General features: G+C 48.8%; 2 protein-coding genes across 8 annotated transcripts in view; one reads left to right on the plus strand and one right to left on the minus strand.

The window, feature by feature from the left end:
• LOC147320152 (uncharacterized) overlaps positions 1-7,206 on the minus strand; it is an 8,141-nt gene extending 935 nt beyond the window's left edge. The window contains exons 1-5 of one of the 3 annotated variants that reach the window (XM_086307986.1): positions 7,116-7,206; positions 3,109-3,493; positions 2,922-3,017; positions 2,640-2,847; positions 1-1,174 (exon numbers count right to left, since the gene is read on the minus strand). The exon at positions 1-1,174 is cut by the window's left edge and continues 935 nt beyond it. In XM_086307986.1, the coding sequence (XP_086164112.1) occupies positions 1-1,174; positions 2,640-2,847; positions 2,922-3,017; positions 3,109-3,483 (1,853 nt within the window). In that variant the 5' untranslated portion in view covers positions 3,484-3,493; positions 7,116-7,206. Of the gene's footprint in view, positions 1,175-2,639; positions 2,848-2,921; positions 3,018-3,108; positions 3,580-5,228; positions 6,658-7,115 lie in introns of those variants that run through there. The other 2 variants (XM_086307985.1, XM_086307984.1) reach the window with 2 other exon arrangements.
• On the plus strand, positions 6,167-17,204 carry mat2b (methionine adenosyltransferase 2 non-catalytic beta subunit methionine). 5 transcript variants are annotated; one of them, XM_086307988.1, is made up of 8 exons: positions 6,182-6,327; positions 7,445-7,634; positions 8,122-8,316; positions 13,335-13,449; positions 13,636-13,788; positions 13,867-14,063; positions 14,140-14,253; positions 16,323-17,204. In XM_086307988.1, the coding sequence occupies exons 2-8, from the start codon at positions 7,500-7,502 to the stop codon at positions 16,494-16,496; spliced, it is 1,083 nt and encodes a 360-aa protein (XP_086164114.1). In that variant the 5' UTR covers positions 6,182-6,327; positions 7,445-7,499; the 3' UTR covers positions 16,497-17,204. The 5 variants fall into 5 exon arrangements, with proteins under 5 accessions (XP_086164118.1, XP_086164114.1, XP_086164115.1 ...); XM_086307989.1 differs by lacking the exon at positions 6,182-6,327 and adding an exon at positions 6,344-6,688; XM_086307992.1 differs by lacking the exon at positions 7,445-7,634 and having other exon boundaries at positions 6,167-6,327.
• Positions 17,205-17,206: the final 2 nt, after the last annotated feature.

Raw genomic sequence — 17,206 nt, forward strand, 5'->3', positions numbered from 1 at the left:
GCATTGGAGGCTGAGCCAGCTGGAGGTAAGAACACCTGGAAGAACTGTCCAGTTTCTGGATCCAGGAGCATCTTCCTCTGATGCTGCAGGGACGTGTCAGCATAGAAGAACCGCCCACTTTTAGGGTCTAACATCAGTTGACAGGGGGCGGGAACTCTGAAGAAGGGTCCAGGTGCTGCAGCAGAGCCCAACACATCGACAAGGAAGTCCCCAGATACCTGTGCAGGTAAGAGACTGGGAACGCTGCACAGAATCGGCTGTGGATGCAGGCGCTGCTGCTGAAGCTCTTGTTGGTTCTGGCTCGGAAGCGTTGCTGTCCCGCTCTGACCCTCTCGCTCTCGTTGTGTTTTGGTCGGGTCCACTTGTTCAGAAAAGTTTCCAGTTTGCCGGTTCGGGAACTCCTCGGACCTAAAGGGCAGGTGGATGCTTGCACCAGGTGTGGACTGCTGGGTCTGGATGTAGCTCAAAGGGGTGTGGACATAGCCAGCCTTCCCCAGGTGAGGGTGCAGGCTGCTGGGGAAGGGGATCTGCAGGAGGTGCTGGGAGGAGCCAGGGGCAGACGGAGAGGACACACCCAGGATGGAGCTCTGTTCCTGAGCACCGAGCAGTGGCCAGGTGCCCTGGTGGGAAGGTGGAGTCACAGCTCTCGCTGATGGGTTGGGCTTCAAAGTGGGTGGGTCTAAGTGGTCTAAACCTTTGCTGATAATTGGCTCACTTCCTCGTCTCTGCTGTGCCATCGGCTGTCTGGATGATTTACTTTGCTTCTTGTCTTGTGATTGGCTGAAAGACACAGCAACCTTGGAGAAGTGACCTTTGACCCCCACAGCCTGCTGGTAAGTGGGCATAGGGCTATCCTCTTGGCCAACTGCTTTGCAGCTTGTTGACTTGTTGTCCTGTGACGCGGCTGATGTGGTGAATGAGTGGCCGTATGAGTGTTTAACTAAACTCCTCACGTCTCTCACCACGTGAACCGGAGCTCTGACCCCGCCTCCTCCTGTCTGATGACCCAGAGGCAGGACAGGTGATACCTCCGCGTTCTTCTTCAGGTTTTTCTGTTCCACCTGCATCTTTTTCGACAGCACGTTCTTAATGAGGCAGGATGCCATCTTTGTTTTGGTTTCATCCAGAGAGAACGACTTCTGAAGACGCTGAGAGTTTCCTCCAATCAGGAGCCCTGAAACCATCAGAAACTTCATCAAACTCAGATTCTTCGTCTTTCATCATCAACAGAACAAAAACAAAGACGTGTATTAATAATAATAATACTCAGTAGTAGAGTTGCACCTCTTCGACAGACATGTTGAGGCAGCATTTGAAGCTTTGGTTTTCATGGCTTGCGGCGCACATTAACTGTTTTCTTCATGCAACCAATAGAAATGCAGAACGTCAGGGAGCGGGCATGTATACTCATGAAGACCCCGACAATGATGCAGTACAGGCAGAACACAAACTTTGAGCTGCATCCTCAGTGAAGCACGTGTCGCGTCTATTGTGAATCAGGGATCTCAATCATGCAAAAATCCTTGTAAATCATATCCTACCATCATTTAACTCAAGGCCATGACTTCATGTCTGTACTTGAAAATGAGACTGTAGTCTCAATGAGACTTTTACCTGCATAAATAAAGGACTGATGCGAAAGGAAAGCTCTCGTTAGACACAGTCAGACACTCTGGAAACATGTAGTGTGGAAGTCGTGAAGTCTGACGGGCTGTGATCCAATATCATGCTGTGCTACCCGGTGATTGAAGTTTTATCCACTGAAAATCAGAATATTAAATTATTTTCTTAGAGGTTTTCTTCTGAGGTTAGGGTTAGGTTGGAGGACCAACGGGTTCAAGCTAAGTTCTAGTTTCTGAGATTTTCTGCAGTTTGCAGGGAACTATGTAGCAGTGTGTGAGACTGTTATTTGACACTCAGGCCTCTCTGCTATGGCAACCCACGGCACAGCAATCACACCAGCGTGGTATCAGCTTGAGTCTATTCAGATGTGTGTAATCAGTGCACAGCTCAGCAAAGAAAGCGCCCCCCTGCCCCCCCTCGTATTTCATGTGCGAACTACAACCCCAGTTCCAAAAAAGTTGGGATGGAGCAACAAAGGCTGGAAGAGTAAGGCGTACTAAACAGAGACAGTCAGAGATTTCAGAGCTTATCAGGTCAGACATGGTCGGGTACAAAGACATCTCCACTCTGCTGGAGTCTACACAGCTGAGTGTTTATTTTTTGTTCTTTTGTGTATAAAATGTGTGTTAATGAGATTTGTAAGTTGTTGCATTTCACACAGTGTCCCAACATTTCAGCATCGGGGCTGTTTTTGCTTTCTGCGTTCGCCAACCGAAGCCAGCATGCCGTTAGCTAATGACACAAATCAGCTGAGTGGGAGTGTTTACTTCCTGTCACTTCCTGATTAAATACATGCCTCCCTCTGTTCAGGGATCTGATTGGTGGATACAAACTAGTTTCTCTTCATCATGGAAAGGATCCTGTGATCATCCCTCTCTGCTTTTGTCCAAACTGATAACCTGAACCAGTGAATATGATCAATAACAGTTTATTTTTTCAGTGCTCCCCAGGGTGGCGGGTGGGCGGTCCTTACTGACAGAAACAGGGAGCTTGTTGACAGGTAGACGTGCTGTTACCTTGGCCAGCCCCTGCAATCAGGCCCTTGTAGACCCCGTAGCTCTCAGCATCACTGCTAGTATTTGAGGTGGCGTGAAAGGAGGTGGGCATACTGTGTTGCCGTAGTAACAGTTCAGGCCGTGATCGAGTAGTGGGACACAGCAGCTCATTAGCTGACGTATTATTGTTAATTCCTCTGCCCTCAGCAGGAACATCCTTCAGTATCACCTGGACAGGTAGACCAACAGGTGAGCAAACAGTTAAACTGGCAGAAGACATACCTGTAGTTTATCAGTGTTTACCTGTTCAGCGCCATCCTCGCCGTCCTTCTTCTTCTTCTTCAGGTGAATCTGCCGTTTAGGCACCATCTTTAGCCCCTCCGCATCCTGACCTTTCACCTGGACGACAGGAAACAAACACTGCTGGTAAAGATGAAACTAGGCCCCACACGTACGTTCATCTAACCAGCTGATGATGATGATCGCTCACCTGTGTCTCTATGGTGATGTCAACACACTCAAAGCCACTCTCTGGATCAGACGTTTCATCGTCTGATTGGATGAGGACAGAGGGAGAGAAGTGGAGTGAGAGATCTTCCTCCGACCAGTCGCTGACACTCCCTTCGTCTTCCTCTTCCTCATCTACCTCGGAGCGATGGGTGGAGCAGAAGTCCAGGTAATCTGGCTCGCTCTCACCTGTGCAGGTGAACTCAGAGCTCTTGTCTGCAGGAACTGGAGAACAGCGTGGAAGGATTTGTGCCTCAGCAGTTTGATGAGGCAGCACGTCGACTTCAGGGCAGCGGTGAGCGCTGAGGAAGATGCCCCGCCCTCTTTCTCTTTTTGCTGTGTCCTCGTGGCCGCTCATGATTGTGTCTCTGGAGGACGCACAAACAAACATGGAGACATTAATGAAGCAGTTTGAATGAAATGATGATTTCCCACTGAGTCCACGGTGCTCCATGATTTAATCCCACTCAGTTCTACTGATCCACGATCGCCATCCAGGGAAAACCCTCAATCTTAAATCCATGAAGCGGACCCGGCTGCTCGGGTCATTATTAAACTAAAGCCGTCCTGCCCTGTGATAGTTCCTCCAGAGCTGGGGTTCAGAGGTGATTCAGACAATCAGGCAGACGTACAGAGGCCGGCCGAACACGTGATACCTGCCGTCTGAGGAAGGCTGGGACAGGTACGCAGTGCTTCCCTTTATCAGCTCGCTGTCACACTGCGGCGATTCGATTAACAACAACAACAACAACAATCTTTATTTATAGAGCACATTTAAAAGCCTTGGGCATACCAAAGTGCTTTACATAAAACAATAAAAAATAAAACAGTTCACACATTAACATCAAATACATAAAGGTAACGAATTATGTTCACAGATAAAAGCCACCAATAAGAGTAAACTGCAGCACATAGGTTATAGCGAGGTAAGACTGTACCACCATGATAAAAGACACCAATAATGGAAAGATAGCAGAGAATTTAATACAATAGGTCAATAGGTCACTGCAAGAAAGCCAGCATTTAACTGGTAGAAAAGGCAAGTTTAAAAAGATATGTTTTTAGCCGTGATCTAAAAGAATGAATAGAATCAGACGCTCAGATGCCAATCGGGAGATTGTTCCACAGCTCCGGTGCAACTAGAGCAAACGATCGATCACCTCTAGATTTCAGTCGAGATCTGGGCTGAACCAGCAGTAACTGTGAGGATGACCTTAACGCCCTAGCAGGAGCATATGGGTTTAAAAGTTCCTTAAGATAGCTTGGTGCAGTGTTATTGGTAATTTTAACAGTAAACAACAAAATTTTAAATTGAATACGATATTTGACAGGCAACCAGTGCAGATCAGCAAGGACAGGAGTAATGTGGGCAAACTTCTTGGTTTTAGTTAGAATGCGAGCTGCAGCATTCTGAACTGTCTGTAATCTATGTAAAAGGGAAGAGTGGAGACCACAATAAAGTGAATTACAGTAATCTAGCCTTGACGTTACAAAGGCGTGGATGAGCTTTTCTAGGTCTTTATACGGGATATAGCGCCTGGCCTTAGAAATAAGGCGAAGCTGGTAAAAACTGGATCTGACAACAGCAGACACTTGTTTATCAAGTTTAAATGAGCTGTCAAATAAGACACACAGATTCCTGACAGTGTCAGAGAAAGAACTAGTGAGAAAACTAAAGGCATCCCGAAGTTTGGCACGAAGGGCATTACTACCAAAAATCATAATTTCGGTTTTCTTATCATTAAGGATAAGAGTATGACGTATGAAGTATAACGTAAAGAGGGATCAAGAACCTTACTGAAACTGGCAGATCTGAGTAATAACTGCAGGTAAAATGGAAACGTGGCTTTAAAATGTAACCTGTGATGCTGTATGCTGATCATCATTTATCTGATTTAAACATGCAGAGAGAAGCAGAGTGAAGCTCTGCACTGATGATGCGCGCGTTTACCTGAATGATGAAGCTGAAACATCAATGATTTAACTTTTACAGCTGAAAACTGTTTTACACTTACAGCTGGAACAAGTGCCAAATATTTAGAGGAAGAAATCAGGTTCAGTCATGAATAATAACCCAATAAGTGAGTGTTAGCATGTCCTTACCTGAAATCAGCTTAGCGTTAAACTACCGACAGCACCGGGACCAGAATCAGGATCATGTCCTGCTGTCAAACATTCAAGGTCAAACTTAGTTCGGACTTCTCCGGGAGAGCCTAGTCCTGGTTCTGGTCCTGGTCCTGGCTCGGGTTAAAGCCGAAGGGTGTGTTCCTGGTCCAGGAGCAGTGTTCAGGCTCTCAGTTTAAATCCAATTAAATGAAATTTTCAAAGTTTTCAGACTCAGAAATGTGGCTGAGAGAAAGTTTTGGAGCAGCGGGTGAGTTTGATGTGAACACCAGCTCAGTGTGGGGCGACCCACAGCACCTGTGGGAGTGTTGCTGACAGGCTGCAGGGAGAGCGAGAGATAAACAGAGAGAGCGGGGCGGTGTCGGGCTGCAGGTTTCTATTTCAGGAGGTGAGTGACAGACGAGGCTGCAGCTCTGTGCACCGGCTCTGACCCGGGGGGTCACACAACAACCCACACAGCAGAGTGAACCTGTGCATGTGAAGACTGTTCTCCAAAGGCTTTTGTGCAGTTCATGAATCCTTTGGTGTGTTACACTGTGCAGACTCTGGTCTCCACTGTGATCCTACAGTTTAGAACAGGCTGATGAAAGCAGTGGCACTTCCCCTAATTAGAATTATTTTACTGAAATATGTTTATGCTAATCAGGTTAAAAGGACCTATATCCGTGCAGATTTTGATGATTAATGAGATTTTTACTCGTCGTTCTGTCAGTAGGAACGACGTGGCTGCAGGCCGGGGATCGGTCTGCCCCCGCCGGCCATGAAAGCAGTCAAACCTGAATCTGTTCACTTTGAAATAAACTGGTTTAATTAACAATTCAAGAGCTCTCGTCGGAGCCTGACCCCGAGTCTGATTTCGGTCACACTCCGCACCGCGTGGCGGTGGTAGAGCCACAAATCGACGTTTGTGTGAGCCGCTCACAAAGAAGAAGAAGCAGCGGAGCAGCACCGGGCTGTGACTCCGGGGAGTTTCCTGATCCTTGTGTGGGTTTCGTTGGTCCGTGGTTCGGTCCGTGCTGGTTCGGTCCGTGCTGGTCCGGTCTGTCCGATGCCCGGTTCTGGGTCCGCGTGCTCGCAGGTGAGCTCTGCCTTTGAGTCTTTCTCGCTCAGCTGTGATGCTGACGCCGTTAGAGCCGCTCCCGGGACGGTTCCGACCCGTTGGCGAGGATCAGGACTCTGACTTGGGTCACCGAAGCTAAAGAAAAGCCTGTTAGCCTGTATGCTAACCGCTAGTGGCAGCGCGACAGCTGCTTTACGGCAAACAGCTGATCAGTCCGGAAGTGACCGAGACAGAAAGTGCGCATCAGAAAATCCGCGAGGCTCCGAGTGATAGGTACCTGATCAATAACTGATCCAGTGCACGTATTCAATCAGAGATGAGCTGCGCAGGCGCAGAACTAAGGATTCTGTTCAGTCCGGGGCGCGTGCAGCTTGTTCAGGTAAAGCTCACCTGTCAGCAGCTAAATGCTAACTGCTAACGGCTCCCAGAATTCAAATACTACTTAAATACTGCAGTAAAACTTTATTTATAAAATAAACATACTGATTAAAGGAACTGATCTGGGTCTGCGCGTGCAGGGGGAGGGGTCTGCTCAGGTGTGTCACTCTGGTATACTGGCAGAGGTATGTTTATACCCGACTGTAGTACTCCCTATAGTACTGTAATACTCACTGTACTACGGTATGAAGTACTAACTGCAGTACTCTCCTAACTGTAGTGCAGTCTGTAGTACTGATGTTCCCAAACGAGGGGATAAAAGTGTAAAACTAAGTCTGTAATCACGAGTGATGTCATGAGTGATGTCACAAGTGCTGACCTGTGCCACACCCTGCAGTTAGAGTCCAGACACACAACCATGTTCTTACCAAAGATGTTCTCTTATTATTAAAATGTAACAAGTCCATCTCAGCTGTTTCATTTGGTAGCTCTTGCTTGGCGTGCTTGTTGCTGGTCTCGTGTTGGCCTCAGGTAACGTGGAAGTGTTACCGTGCCAACTGTATGTGCGTGATAACAGCTGTAGACAGTCACTGCTCCCCAGACCTCACGTGTACGACTGTCAGACGCAGGCCCATCTACCTCCTGTGTGTTCACCGTATGCAGGATGGCTAACCCTTACATTCCACCGGATGCTAATGCTAATTCAGCCCTTGGACACTTGGTAGCGTGGTGTTCCTCTGCCCTCTTCTCTTTACAGCACGGCTCAGCCAACCTGAGCAGCAGCAGCAGGCAGCTGTGCTAAGGTGTCCAACATGTCCCCGATCAGAAGACTCAGAGCTGCTGAGGGTGACGACACAACGGCAGAAGAGCCAAACCTCTTCACCTGTTTTGAGGCTACACCACCAGTGGCGGCTACACCCCCCGACTGGCCACAGCAGCCTCACCCTGTCAGTAGGGCTGGGCGACATGAGGAAATCTAATATGACCATGTTTTGGAGCGACATCAGAGACGTGATCTGTATCGCCACACGTTCTAACGTTGGTCCACCTCTGTGTTTGTTCTACTTTGATACAGGAAGTCAGAAAGAATTTAAATGTTTGAACCATCAGCTGCACAGTTTCAGCTTGGGAGGGGGGTCAGTGCTGCATTTACAGAGTGTGGGAGAGAAAAACTCTCAATTGCATGCAGACAGATTATTGTTGCCATGGTAACCCATACTCTATGGTTACGATAAAGCCACGTTAACCATCGTACGTGGAAAACCCGCGATACATCACCCCGCCCTAGTCTGTAGTACTGTCTGTATTACTGACTCTGGTACAACTTGTAGTATTGTGTGTAGTACTAAGTACAGTACTGTCTTTCTATAGTACTAACTATAGTCCTCTGTAATACTAACTGTAGTACTGATGTGTGTACTCTTATGTACTCAGGAGGAGTTGCTGGTGGGGGCGCCACGCGTCCTGGTTACCGGGGCAACAGGCCTCCTGGGGCGAGCGGTGTGCCGAGAGTTTCACAGCGCCGGATGGACCGTCACTGGGACGGGATACAGGAGAGCCAGGCTCCGCCTTCTGCGCTGTGACCTCACAGACGAGGACGCCGTCAGAGGACTGCTACACGAATACAAGGTACTGCATGCAAGCTGTGTATTCGTACAGAGTACTTCGACAACAGTACTCCGACTCCATGTGGTTCGTTGACCTTATTAGTGACCTCACAAGAGCCTCTAGGTCAGAGTCCACCTAGGAGACTTTCCTGAGCATTAACCCCGCCCCCACAGATGGATCGAGTCACCTGTCGAATGTGACACGGTGACAGAGGGGGTCCCTCATCACCTGTGTGTTTGACCTTCACGGTCACCATGGAAACCAGCTCCACATGCGAGCTCACCAAGTATCAGAGCTCATCACTCTGAGAGCTCACCTGGTGGAGTTGGGGAGAACAAGCACCTGGCTGCTGCTGCTGGGGGGACGGCGAGGTGGGGCCACACCCCTTCTCAGGTGCTTGGGCAAACAGATACAGGAGTGGATCCATCCATGTTGTTCTGCTGGGCCGGGTCGCGGGGGCAGCAGCCTCAGCAGAGAAGCCCACACCTCCGTCCCCTCCACCACCTCCTCCGGCGTGTCCTGGGTCTGCCCCGGGCCTCCTCTGAGTGGGACATGTAGGAACTCCTCACCCTGTCTCTAAGGGTGCGTTCACACCGAACGCGATAGACGCGACCGGAGCTTCAGGTTTACGTGTAAAGAGGAGTGCGATGAAGCGCGACTGGGGGTCCCGCGAAACTTCAGAAGCAGATTTGCGTCACGAAAGCGCTTTTCTGCCTGATTTGCGCAACCAAGTAGTGCGACTGATGCGTTGGAAGCGCGAGGTAAAATGTGCGCTGCAGTTTGTGTGTTGCATGTTGTGCATTCGCGCTAATCGTGTCTCCCACTCGAGTTGGAAAAATCTGAACTCCAGCGTCAAGTCGCTGTAGTGACTGATGTGTAAAGCGTCCTTTTCGCCACTGCTCTGCTCTCTTCAAACGCTCGACAGCTGCCGTCTTGCAAACATACCGTCTGGCACTACTTCCTCCCACATTTCTGCTTCACACGCGTCAAAATTGAGTATTTTAAAGTGCGACCAGTTTGCTTTGGACGTGCTTCGAGGTGCGAATGTGCATGCGACCAGCTAGGGGCGTGTGGTGCTTTTTGGTCACGCCTATCCTTCTGAAGGATGATGGTGTTTCTGGTATAGCACAACTTTATCCTTCCGGCAGCTCCCGGGGAGCCCTATGGGACATTCATATAGAGATCCTCCAGCTTAAAACTGCATCACCCTCCCAGGACCTGAAGCTCGGTAAAGCACCCCACCGACATTGAAACCATCTGTTCTCTGATTGGTCACAAATGTAACAATCCAGTCAGCTGAAAGAAAAAAAACTGGGTCAGAAGTCGTACTGGTCAGTTGCAACGCACACAGCCAGGAAGCTGAGCGCAGTTTCACCGTAGTTTTGTGCTTTGTATCTGTTAGAAGACCTTAACAAAAACTATTTGTAACCTCTGTAAATGTTTTTAAAAACACACAGATTCTCATCTGTAGATGCACAAGCGTAACATTTTCAGATATTTTGGTTTACAAGATACAATCTCAGTTCACAGCGACTCATTTGATTTACAGAATATGTCTGAGCCCAGTTTGAGCCCATAAGGAAGCTCATTTCTGCCGCTTGTATCTGCAATCGCGTTCTTTCGGTCCCCGCCCACGCCTCGTCACCATAGCTGAGGGTAGGGACGTAGATTGAGCGGTTTCACACTCTCTCTTAACCACGACGGTCCGGGACAGTGCTCGCATCACTGCAGCGGCAATCCGTCTGGCGATCTCCCCTCGCTTGTGATCAACGCCTCAACATACTTAAACCCCTCCACCTAGTAGCTCGTCCCTGACCCAGAGTGGGCGCTCAGAGTGGGCGCTCAGAGTGGGCGCTCAGAGTGGGTCCGTGGCCTCAGACTTGGAGGTGCTGACTCTCGTTCACACTGTGCTGTGAAACTGTGAGTTGGAGCCAGCAGAACCACATCGACTGTGAGAAGCAGAGACTTTAGTCCTGACACCGGCAGCTACACCCAGAAATCTGTCCATAAAATTATGCAGAGAATCGGTGACAGAGGACAGTGACGTGTCCTAGGGCTGTTCGATGTAACGATATATATCGGATGACGATATAAAAACGTCTATTGTTTCCTATCACGCTATCGTTTGTTTCGTGGTGTCGCAAAATAAACTGTTTACAGCAATATTTTTCATGGTTCTGATGTCATTGTAGTGGCTATATTCGTTTAAGTTCTCTCTTTCTCTTATATGTAATATAACCACACTACAGATGGACAAGTGCCTGTTTTTATGCGTTGTCGTTAGCAACAACGACAGTAACAGCATCGCGTGTCCGCTTGTTTATGTTCCACATAAACCTTTCACAATAAAGCTCAAGATCCTGTTGAGACTTTTCAAAATAAACGGAATCACGTGAAAGATGCAGATTATTTACGGATGAGAAGTAAAAAAGACGCCAGGTGCTAAAAGATAAACCTTAGACTCAAACGTTAGAGCAGGCTTTTCCCCGCAGCACGCCGTGTAATAAATACTCACAAAGAAAACGGCGCCGTTACAACTGATGTCTAAAAATGTATCGTTTCATGCATCGTTAAAACACTCGACTCAGCTACACGACGCCCAGCAGGAAACACTTCACACAAGTCGAGCTGCCCGAGATTCACAGAATTTACAGAAAACGTTACATTTTTGTGATTTATATCGTTACCGGGGCGATAGATGTCTGATATCGGGAGATGAGATTGTGGTCATATCGCACAGCCCTAACGTGTCCTTTGGTGTGTGTGGAGACGTTCACACACTGAGTTGAAAACACTCTTCACCTTACACTGGATGATTATCAGCTGGTGGAATAAACTGGAAGTACTTCTGCCTTTGACTGCAGTAGTTTTACTGCATGTTTGACAAATGACAACATTTAGCTGGACATCCTGGTGAGGTCCAAACTCTCTCTGTGTGGTAGGATATAAACGCTCAGTGTGTCGGGGAGTCCCAGGTCCAGCTGGGATAACCACTCACATGTTCCTCTGCTTCCCTGGACACTGTGTCTGTGGGATGGTAACATCCCCAACCCTCACTCTGTGCTCTCCACGGGACTCAGCTGTACATCTGCATCTAAAGGTCAAAGTTCACTCTTTAAGGATCCCAATGTGCACATGTTGGACAGAGAAGACAGAGGAGTGAAAGAAGCGTCTATCTCCACTGTGAACAACCCTCTTTGGACAGAGGGCGGGGCTTATGACACTGTCCGCCATCTGTAGTCCAGTCTGACATCCTTCCCAGACGCCTTAACGCCCACTCACATCCTGGTCATATGACCTCAGCAAGTCACATGATAGGGTGGGGCTAGGTCTCACAATGACCTACACCTTCTTCACACCTTGGCTCGTGTTATGGGTCACAGGGTCAGTAGTGGGTAAATGATCGTCCCACTGGGGGACCCTCCCCCATCTTTGCCCACATCAGCGTGGGAGCGCTGCACCCGGGGACTCCAGGGGCGGGTACTCTGAGCTGAGCACAGACAACACTCAGGACCGTCTCGTACAGGCAGCGGGCCGAGCGGTTACCAGGATACTGATCGGGTTTATGGTTGGTCAGAGGCTGTGAGCGAGCAGGTGCAGCTGCTGAAGGACGGACACGACTCACCTGTGAGTCAGCTGACAGGGTTCAGGCTGTTTGTAATGGTATGTTCTGGCATCACTAGAGACGGCACGATACCACTTTCTTATGTCCGATACCGATATGAATCCGATGTGTTTTAATCAATAAAACTGTTTTTTTAATATCTTGCTGCATTTTGTATAAGTTCAAACTCAAGTTAAAAAACACTGAAGCTATTCTGTTACACCTGTGTGTAAAAAAAACACACTGCACCCAAAACATGTCATAGATCAGCAAAACTGATCAATCTAATAAACTTAAACCTGCTCCATCCTCCCTATTCTGGTATTTTAAAGAGTAAGCAGCCTAACCAATAGGGCTGCAAACTCCCAGCAAAAACCCCCCAAAAAATAGGGAACCACCCCCCACCCTCCACCTCATGATGCTTAATCGATGTAATCAACTTTAATTTGATGCAGTGTGAAAAAAATGCACAGAAATCAATTATTTTTCAAGAATAATTAAATAGATTCAACATCTTTCTTCAACAGAACTGCAGACTGCACAGATGGTTCCCAAAGGAAAAAGTACTATAGCTTACTAGGGTATATTAGACTTAACAGTTACTATATACAGTAATGGACTTCTATACATTTGACATCAGATTAAAACTTTGGGTATAAAAGTCAGATAATTATTTATTAAAAGCTCGACATTTTAAATGAGAATAAGAAAGAAAAGTATGTCTTTGTGCCCCCTTTTCCCTGTTCATGCCCTATCGGCCCCCCTGGCTAAACTTTGCTAGATCCGCCCCTGCACAGTTACCAGCCGTCAGCTACGTAGAAAAAGATCCTGGAGTAGAAAGTAATATTAAATACATTCTAACAACAGCTGATCAAGCTTAAACGCGCTGCTGTTGTTCAGCCGCTGGTTTCCTCTTTCTGCTGCAAAGTGGGCCAAAAACAAACAAACAAACAAGACTCGCGACAGAAAAGCCGATCAGCTGATCATTGATCAGTTTCACATTGAAGCAGCAGCAGGAGAGAGAGAGAGAGGCAGTCGCTCCATATCGGTTGTTAAGCTTAACGCTGGAACGCTTTACAAACATTCAGAGATGAACTTACACACTTGCTTCACTTCTCTCTGGGATCACTTCCTCGGAGATGAAATGCCGGATTGCTAGCGAGGCTACAAATACTCACAGCCGCTCTATCACGTGACCACACTCCTCCGACGTGCTACGGTTATGAGCCGAGTTACGCCGTGTCGCAGGTTTGGTGAGGTGCTTTTTTGATGTTTAATGGATCGGATTACATTTTTTATTTCTCTCTGATATCCGATCCAGTGATTTAGGTCAGTATGGGACCGATACTGATACGTAATATCGATCGGTCCATCTCTCGTCATTACTGTAAAGCTGATGGTCACTAAATAAAGTTGTTTTGAATGTGTGTTTCAGCCTGATGTGATCGTCCACTGTGCGGCCGAGAGGCGTCCAGATGTTATGGAGAGACACACGGAAGCAGCTGTTAATCTGAACGTGCACGCCACGAGCACACTCGCCAAGGAGGCAGGTCAGTGAGCCACCACACCATCACCAGATATTCTTTGGCCTGACACAGGTGGGGGCACGAGAAGGTTTGGGGGTGGAGCTCCTGTAGTGCGCATCAGAGCCCCGCCCCTTCACACATCACGCACCTTGATTTCAGTCCAGCTCTGTGTGAGCGCGCCTCCGTAACAGGTAACGTCTGTGTCTGCAGCCACCTGCGGGGCGCTCTTCCTCTACATCAGCACCGACTACGTGTTTGACGGCAGGAATCCTCCGTACGGTGAGGACGACAGTCCAAACCCGCTCAACGTTTATGGGCGGAGCAAACTGGAGGGGGAGAGGGAGACGCTGCGCCACTGTCCAGGTATGTCTCAGTCACCTGTCTGAGTCTTCTGTCTCTGGCCTGCCCCTCAGTCACCTGTTTGACCCGTGACCCTGCCAGGTGCGGTGGTACTGCGGGTGCCCGTTCTGTTTGGGGAGGTGGAGTCGGTGACGGAGAGCGTGGTGACGTCGTTGTACCTGAAGGTTCAGGAGGCGTCAGAGGAGAGCTGCACGCTGGATCACGTCTTGCAGAGATTCCCCACTGACGCCCGAGACGTCGCTGCCGTCTGCAGGAAGCTGTCTGAGAGAGCACGACAGGTGAGCGTCAGAGAGACAGGTGAGCATCAGGTGGACTTCGCTCTGCCCGTCTCACCGCTGTCTGCTTTTCCGTCAGGACCCGTCCATCAGAGGAATCTTTCACTTCTCTGGGAAAGAGCAGATGACTAAATATGAAATGGCGGTCGCCATCGCTCAGGCCTTCAACCTGCCGTCCGGCCACCTCATACCTGTAAGTGGTCACACACCTGAGCCGCCTCATACCTGTAAGTGGTCGCACACCTGAGCCGCCTCGTACCTGTAAGTGGTCCCACACCTGAGCCGCCTCATACCTGTAAGTGGTCCCACACCTGAGCCGCCTCGTACCTGCAAGTGGTCCCACACCTGAGCCGCTTCGTACCTGTAAGTGGTCCCACACCTGAGCTGCCTCGTACCTGTAAGTGGTCCCACACCTGAGCCGCCTCGTACCTGTAAGTGGTCCCACACCTGAGCCGCCTCATACCTGTAAGTGGTCCCACACCTGAGCCGCCTCATACCTGTAAGTGGTCCCACACCTGAGCTGCCTCGTACCTGTAAGTGGTCCCACACCTGAGCCGCCTCGTACCTGTAAGTGGTCCCACACCTGAGCTGCCTCGTACCTGTAAGTGGTCCCACACCTGAGCCGCCTCGTACCTGTAAGTGGTCCCACACCTGAGCCGCCTCGTACCTGTAAGTGGTCCCACACCTGAGCTGCTTCGTACCTGTAAGTGGTCCCACACCTGAGCCGCCTCATACCTGTAAGTGGTCCCACACCTGAGCCGCCTCGTACCTGTAAGTGGTCCCACACCTGAGCCGCCTCATACCTGTAAGTGGTCCCACACCTGAGCCGCCTCGTACCTGACACAGCTCAGGCTGTAAAGCAGTGACGTGTTTTTCTGTCGCTCAGTATGTTTTAGCCCAACCACAGCTCTACAGCTTGTCACCAGAGTTTAATGTTCTCGAGGTCGTAGCAGTGCAACAACCAGCTGACCACGAACAGCAGCCAGGGCTCTGATTGGTCATCTGCCTTAAATGGAGATGAAGTAAAGCCAGTTTATGTCTGTGAAGGTTCTCAGTCATCCAGGTCATCGTAGTCAAAGGAGCTTGAAAAGAAAAGCGTCTGGACTTCTTTAAGTTACATGAAGACGTTTCACCTCTCATCCGAGAAGCTTCTTCAGTTCTAAGGTCAAATGGTGGAGAGTCCCAGATATAAACCTAGTGGGAGTTTCCCCCCACAGAGGGACAAAAGGACCCCTGATGATCCTCTAATCGCCTGAGCCAAGGTGGGAAACTGGGTGTGGGTCCCAATCAGCCAGAGTTTCGGGTGTGTTCATTGTGAAACCTGGCCCCACCTTATCATGCGAGTTCCTGAGGTCAGATGGCCCAGGATGTGAGTGGGCGTTAAGGTTAAACTGGTTAAAGCCAGTTTAACCCGCCTGCCTGCGCAAGGATGTAAAGTTATGACCTGAGGGCCTGCACACCTGAGGTGTCGATCTGTTATCTGGGTTCACCCCGACATGATGCCGATTGGCCGATTATCAATCAGCTTGGCACAGATAACGATCCCTGTGAGTGTCACCTGCTGAGTGTTTGCAGCAGAGCGACAGACAGCAGCGGCGCATCAGCACGTGAACACATCATGGTTCAGTCTGAGCTGCTGGAGCGGCAGCTGCGCTTCCTTCACGGTTTCCAGGACATCGTCCTGAAAGTGGCCAATCAGAGAAAAGTTTACTCTCTGACCTCCTGACCATTTCAGTTTATTCTCTCAGCTGTTTGTAAAGATCACATTTACAGACAGGATTCAGACATCGGCTCGGTCCACGAATCTGATCTGAGGTCAGCAGGTACAGCGCAGGTGTTCCACTGATGCTTATAGAGCAATAAAGCTGATAAAGTTTTATTGATATTATTATGGTTATTATTATTATTGTCATTACTGCTCATCGGGGAAACACAGACCCCGCCCCTTTCCCCACAGAGCTCTGAGGGGCTTCAGGAATGGCGATGCTGTTTTCTGAGGATCTGATTGGTCTATAGGTGTTGATGTCATACCTGATAATCTCTAATCTTCAGAGCAGGTTTGGCTCATAGCATAGGTTACCATGGCGATTTACCCCAGTAAGAGTGATCCACCTTTGTAGTCCAGAAAGCCAGAGTTAACCTGAGGTTAGCTGCTTCGTGGTGCGTGGCTCGTTTTGAATCTTTTCATAATCAGCAGGACTTTGCACTCATTATAAACAAACTGTATCACCTGTGGTCCCGACCCTGTCTGTGTTCTTGCAGCTGACCGAGCAGCCGGCGGCGTCGGCTCTTCGTCCAATCAACAGTCAGTTAAACTGTTGTCGTCTGGAGCTGCTGAACCTGAGCGTGGAACCGCGACCTTTCACCTCCGCCATTATCGACTGTCTGTGGCCGTTCACGCCCGACAAACGCTGGAGACAGACCGTCTTCCACTGAGACGACTGGATTAGCAGCGAGCCGGATGTACAGATTATTTAGTCTTTGTGCCCCAAGTCCTGTCTGCAAGCTCTGCACTGCTGATAGTATTAACAGGTCATAGTCCTGCACCAGATTATACTCGGACGTTACCAGATTACAGTCAGAATAATGTTCTGGGTTGAGTGTTGTTAATCCCTAATTGTTCATGTCTTGTGTCAGTGTTTGCATAGATTCACTTTATATCAGTGTGAACAAGCTGAGTGTGCTCTGTAAGATTCACACTACACTTCAGTGTGTTCTGACAACAAAATGTTACATATTATATCACCACCTCCAATCTTCACTCTAATCTGGAATTTATTGGGTTAGTCCAGACGCTGTTAGTTTAACCTGGACTCCTTTAGTTTAATCTGGACTCTGTTAGTTTAATCTGGACTCTGTTAGTTTAACCTGGACTCTGTTAGTTTAACCTGGTCTCTGTTAGTTTAACCTGGACTCCTTTAGTTTAACCTGGTCTCTGTTAGTTTAATATGGACATTGTTTTTGCTGTATGTATGGGACCTGAATAAATACCGGTGATTTTTATGTTTGAAGTTCAGGTTTAATCAGGAAGTTTGAAGTCGACCCCAGATTAAATCCGACTCGGTAAATGTCCTGCTGTGACAGGACATTGTGTGTGTTTCTGCTGTAAACGACACCTCAACATTAAATACGTGAAACTGTCAAGC

Source organism: Aulonocara sp. 'chitande type north' Nkhata Bay, linkage group LG10 (genome assembly GCF_057382095.1).
Source record: "Aulonocara sp. 'chitande type north' Nkhata Bay isolate Kocher_YH1m ecotype deep benthic linkage group LG10, A_spYH_male_GT1.1, whole genome shotgun sequence".
In the NCBI taxonomy this organism is placed as follows: domain Eukaryota; kingdom Metazoa; phylum Chordata; class Actinopteri; order Cichliformes; family Cichlidae; genus Aulonocara; species Aulonocara sp. 'chitande type north' Nkhata Bay.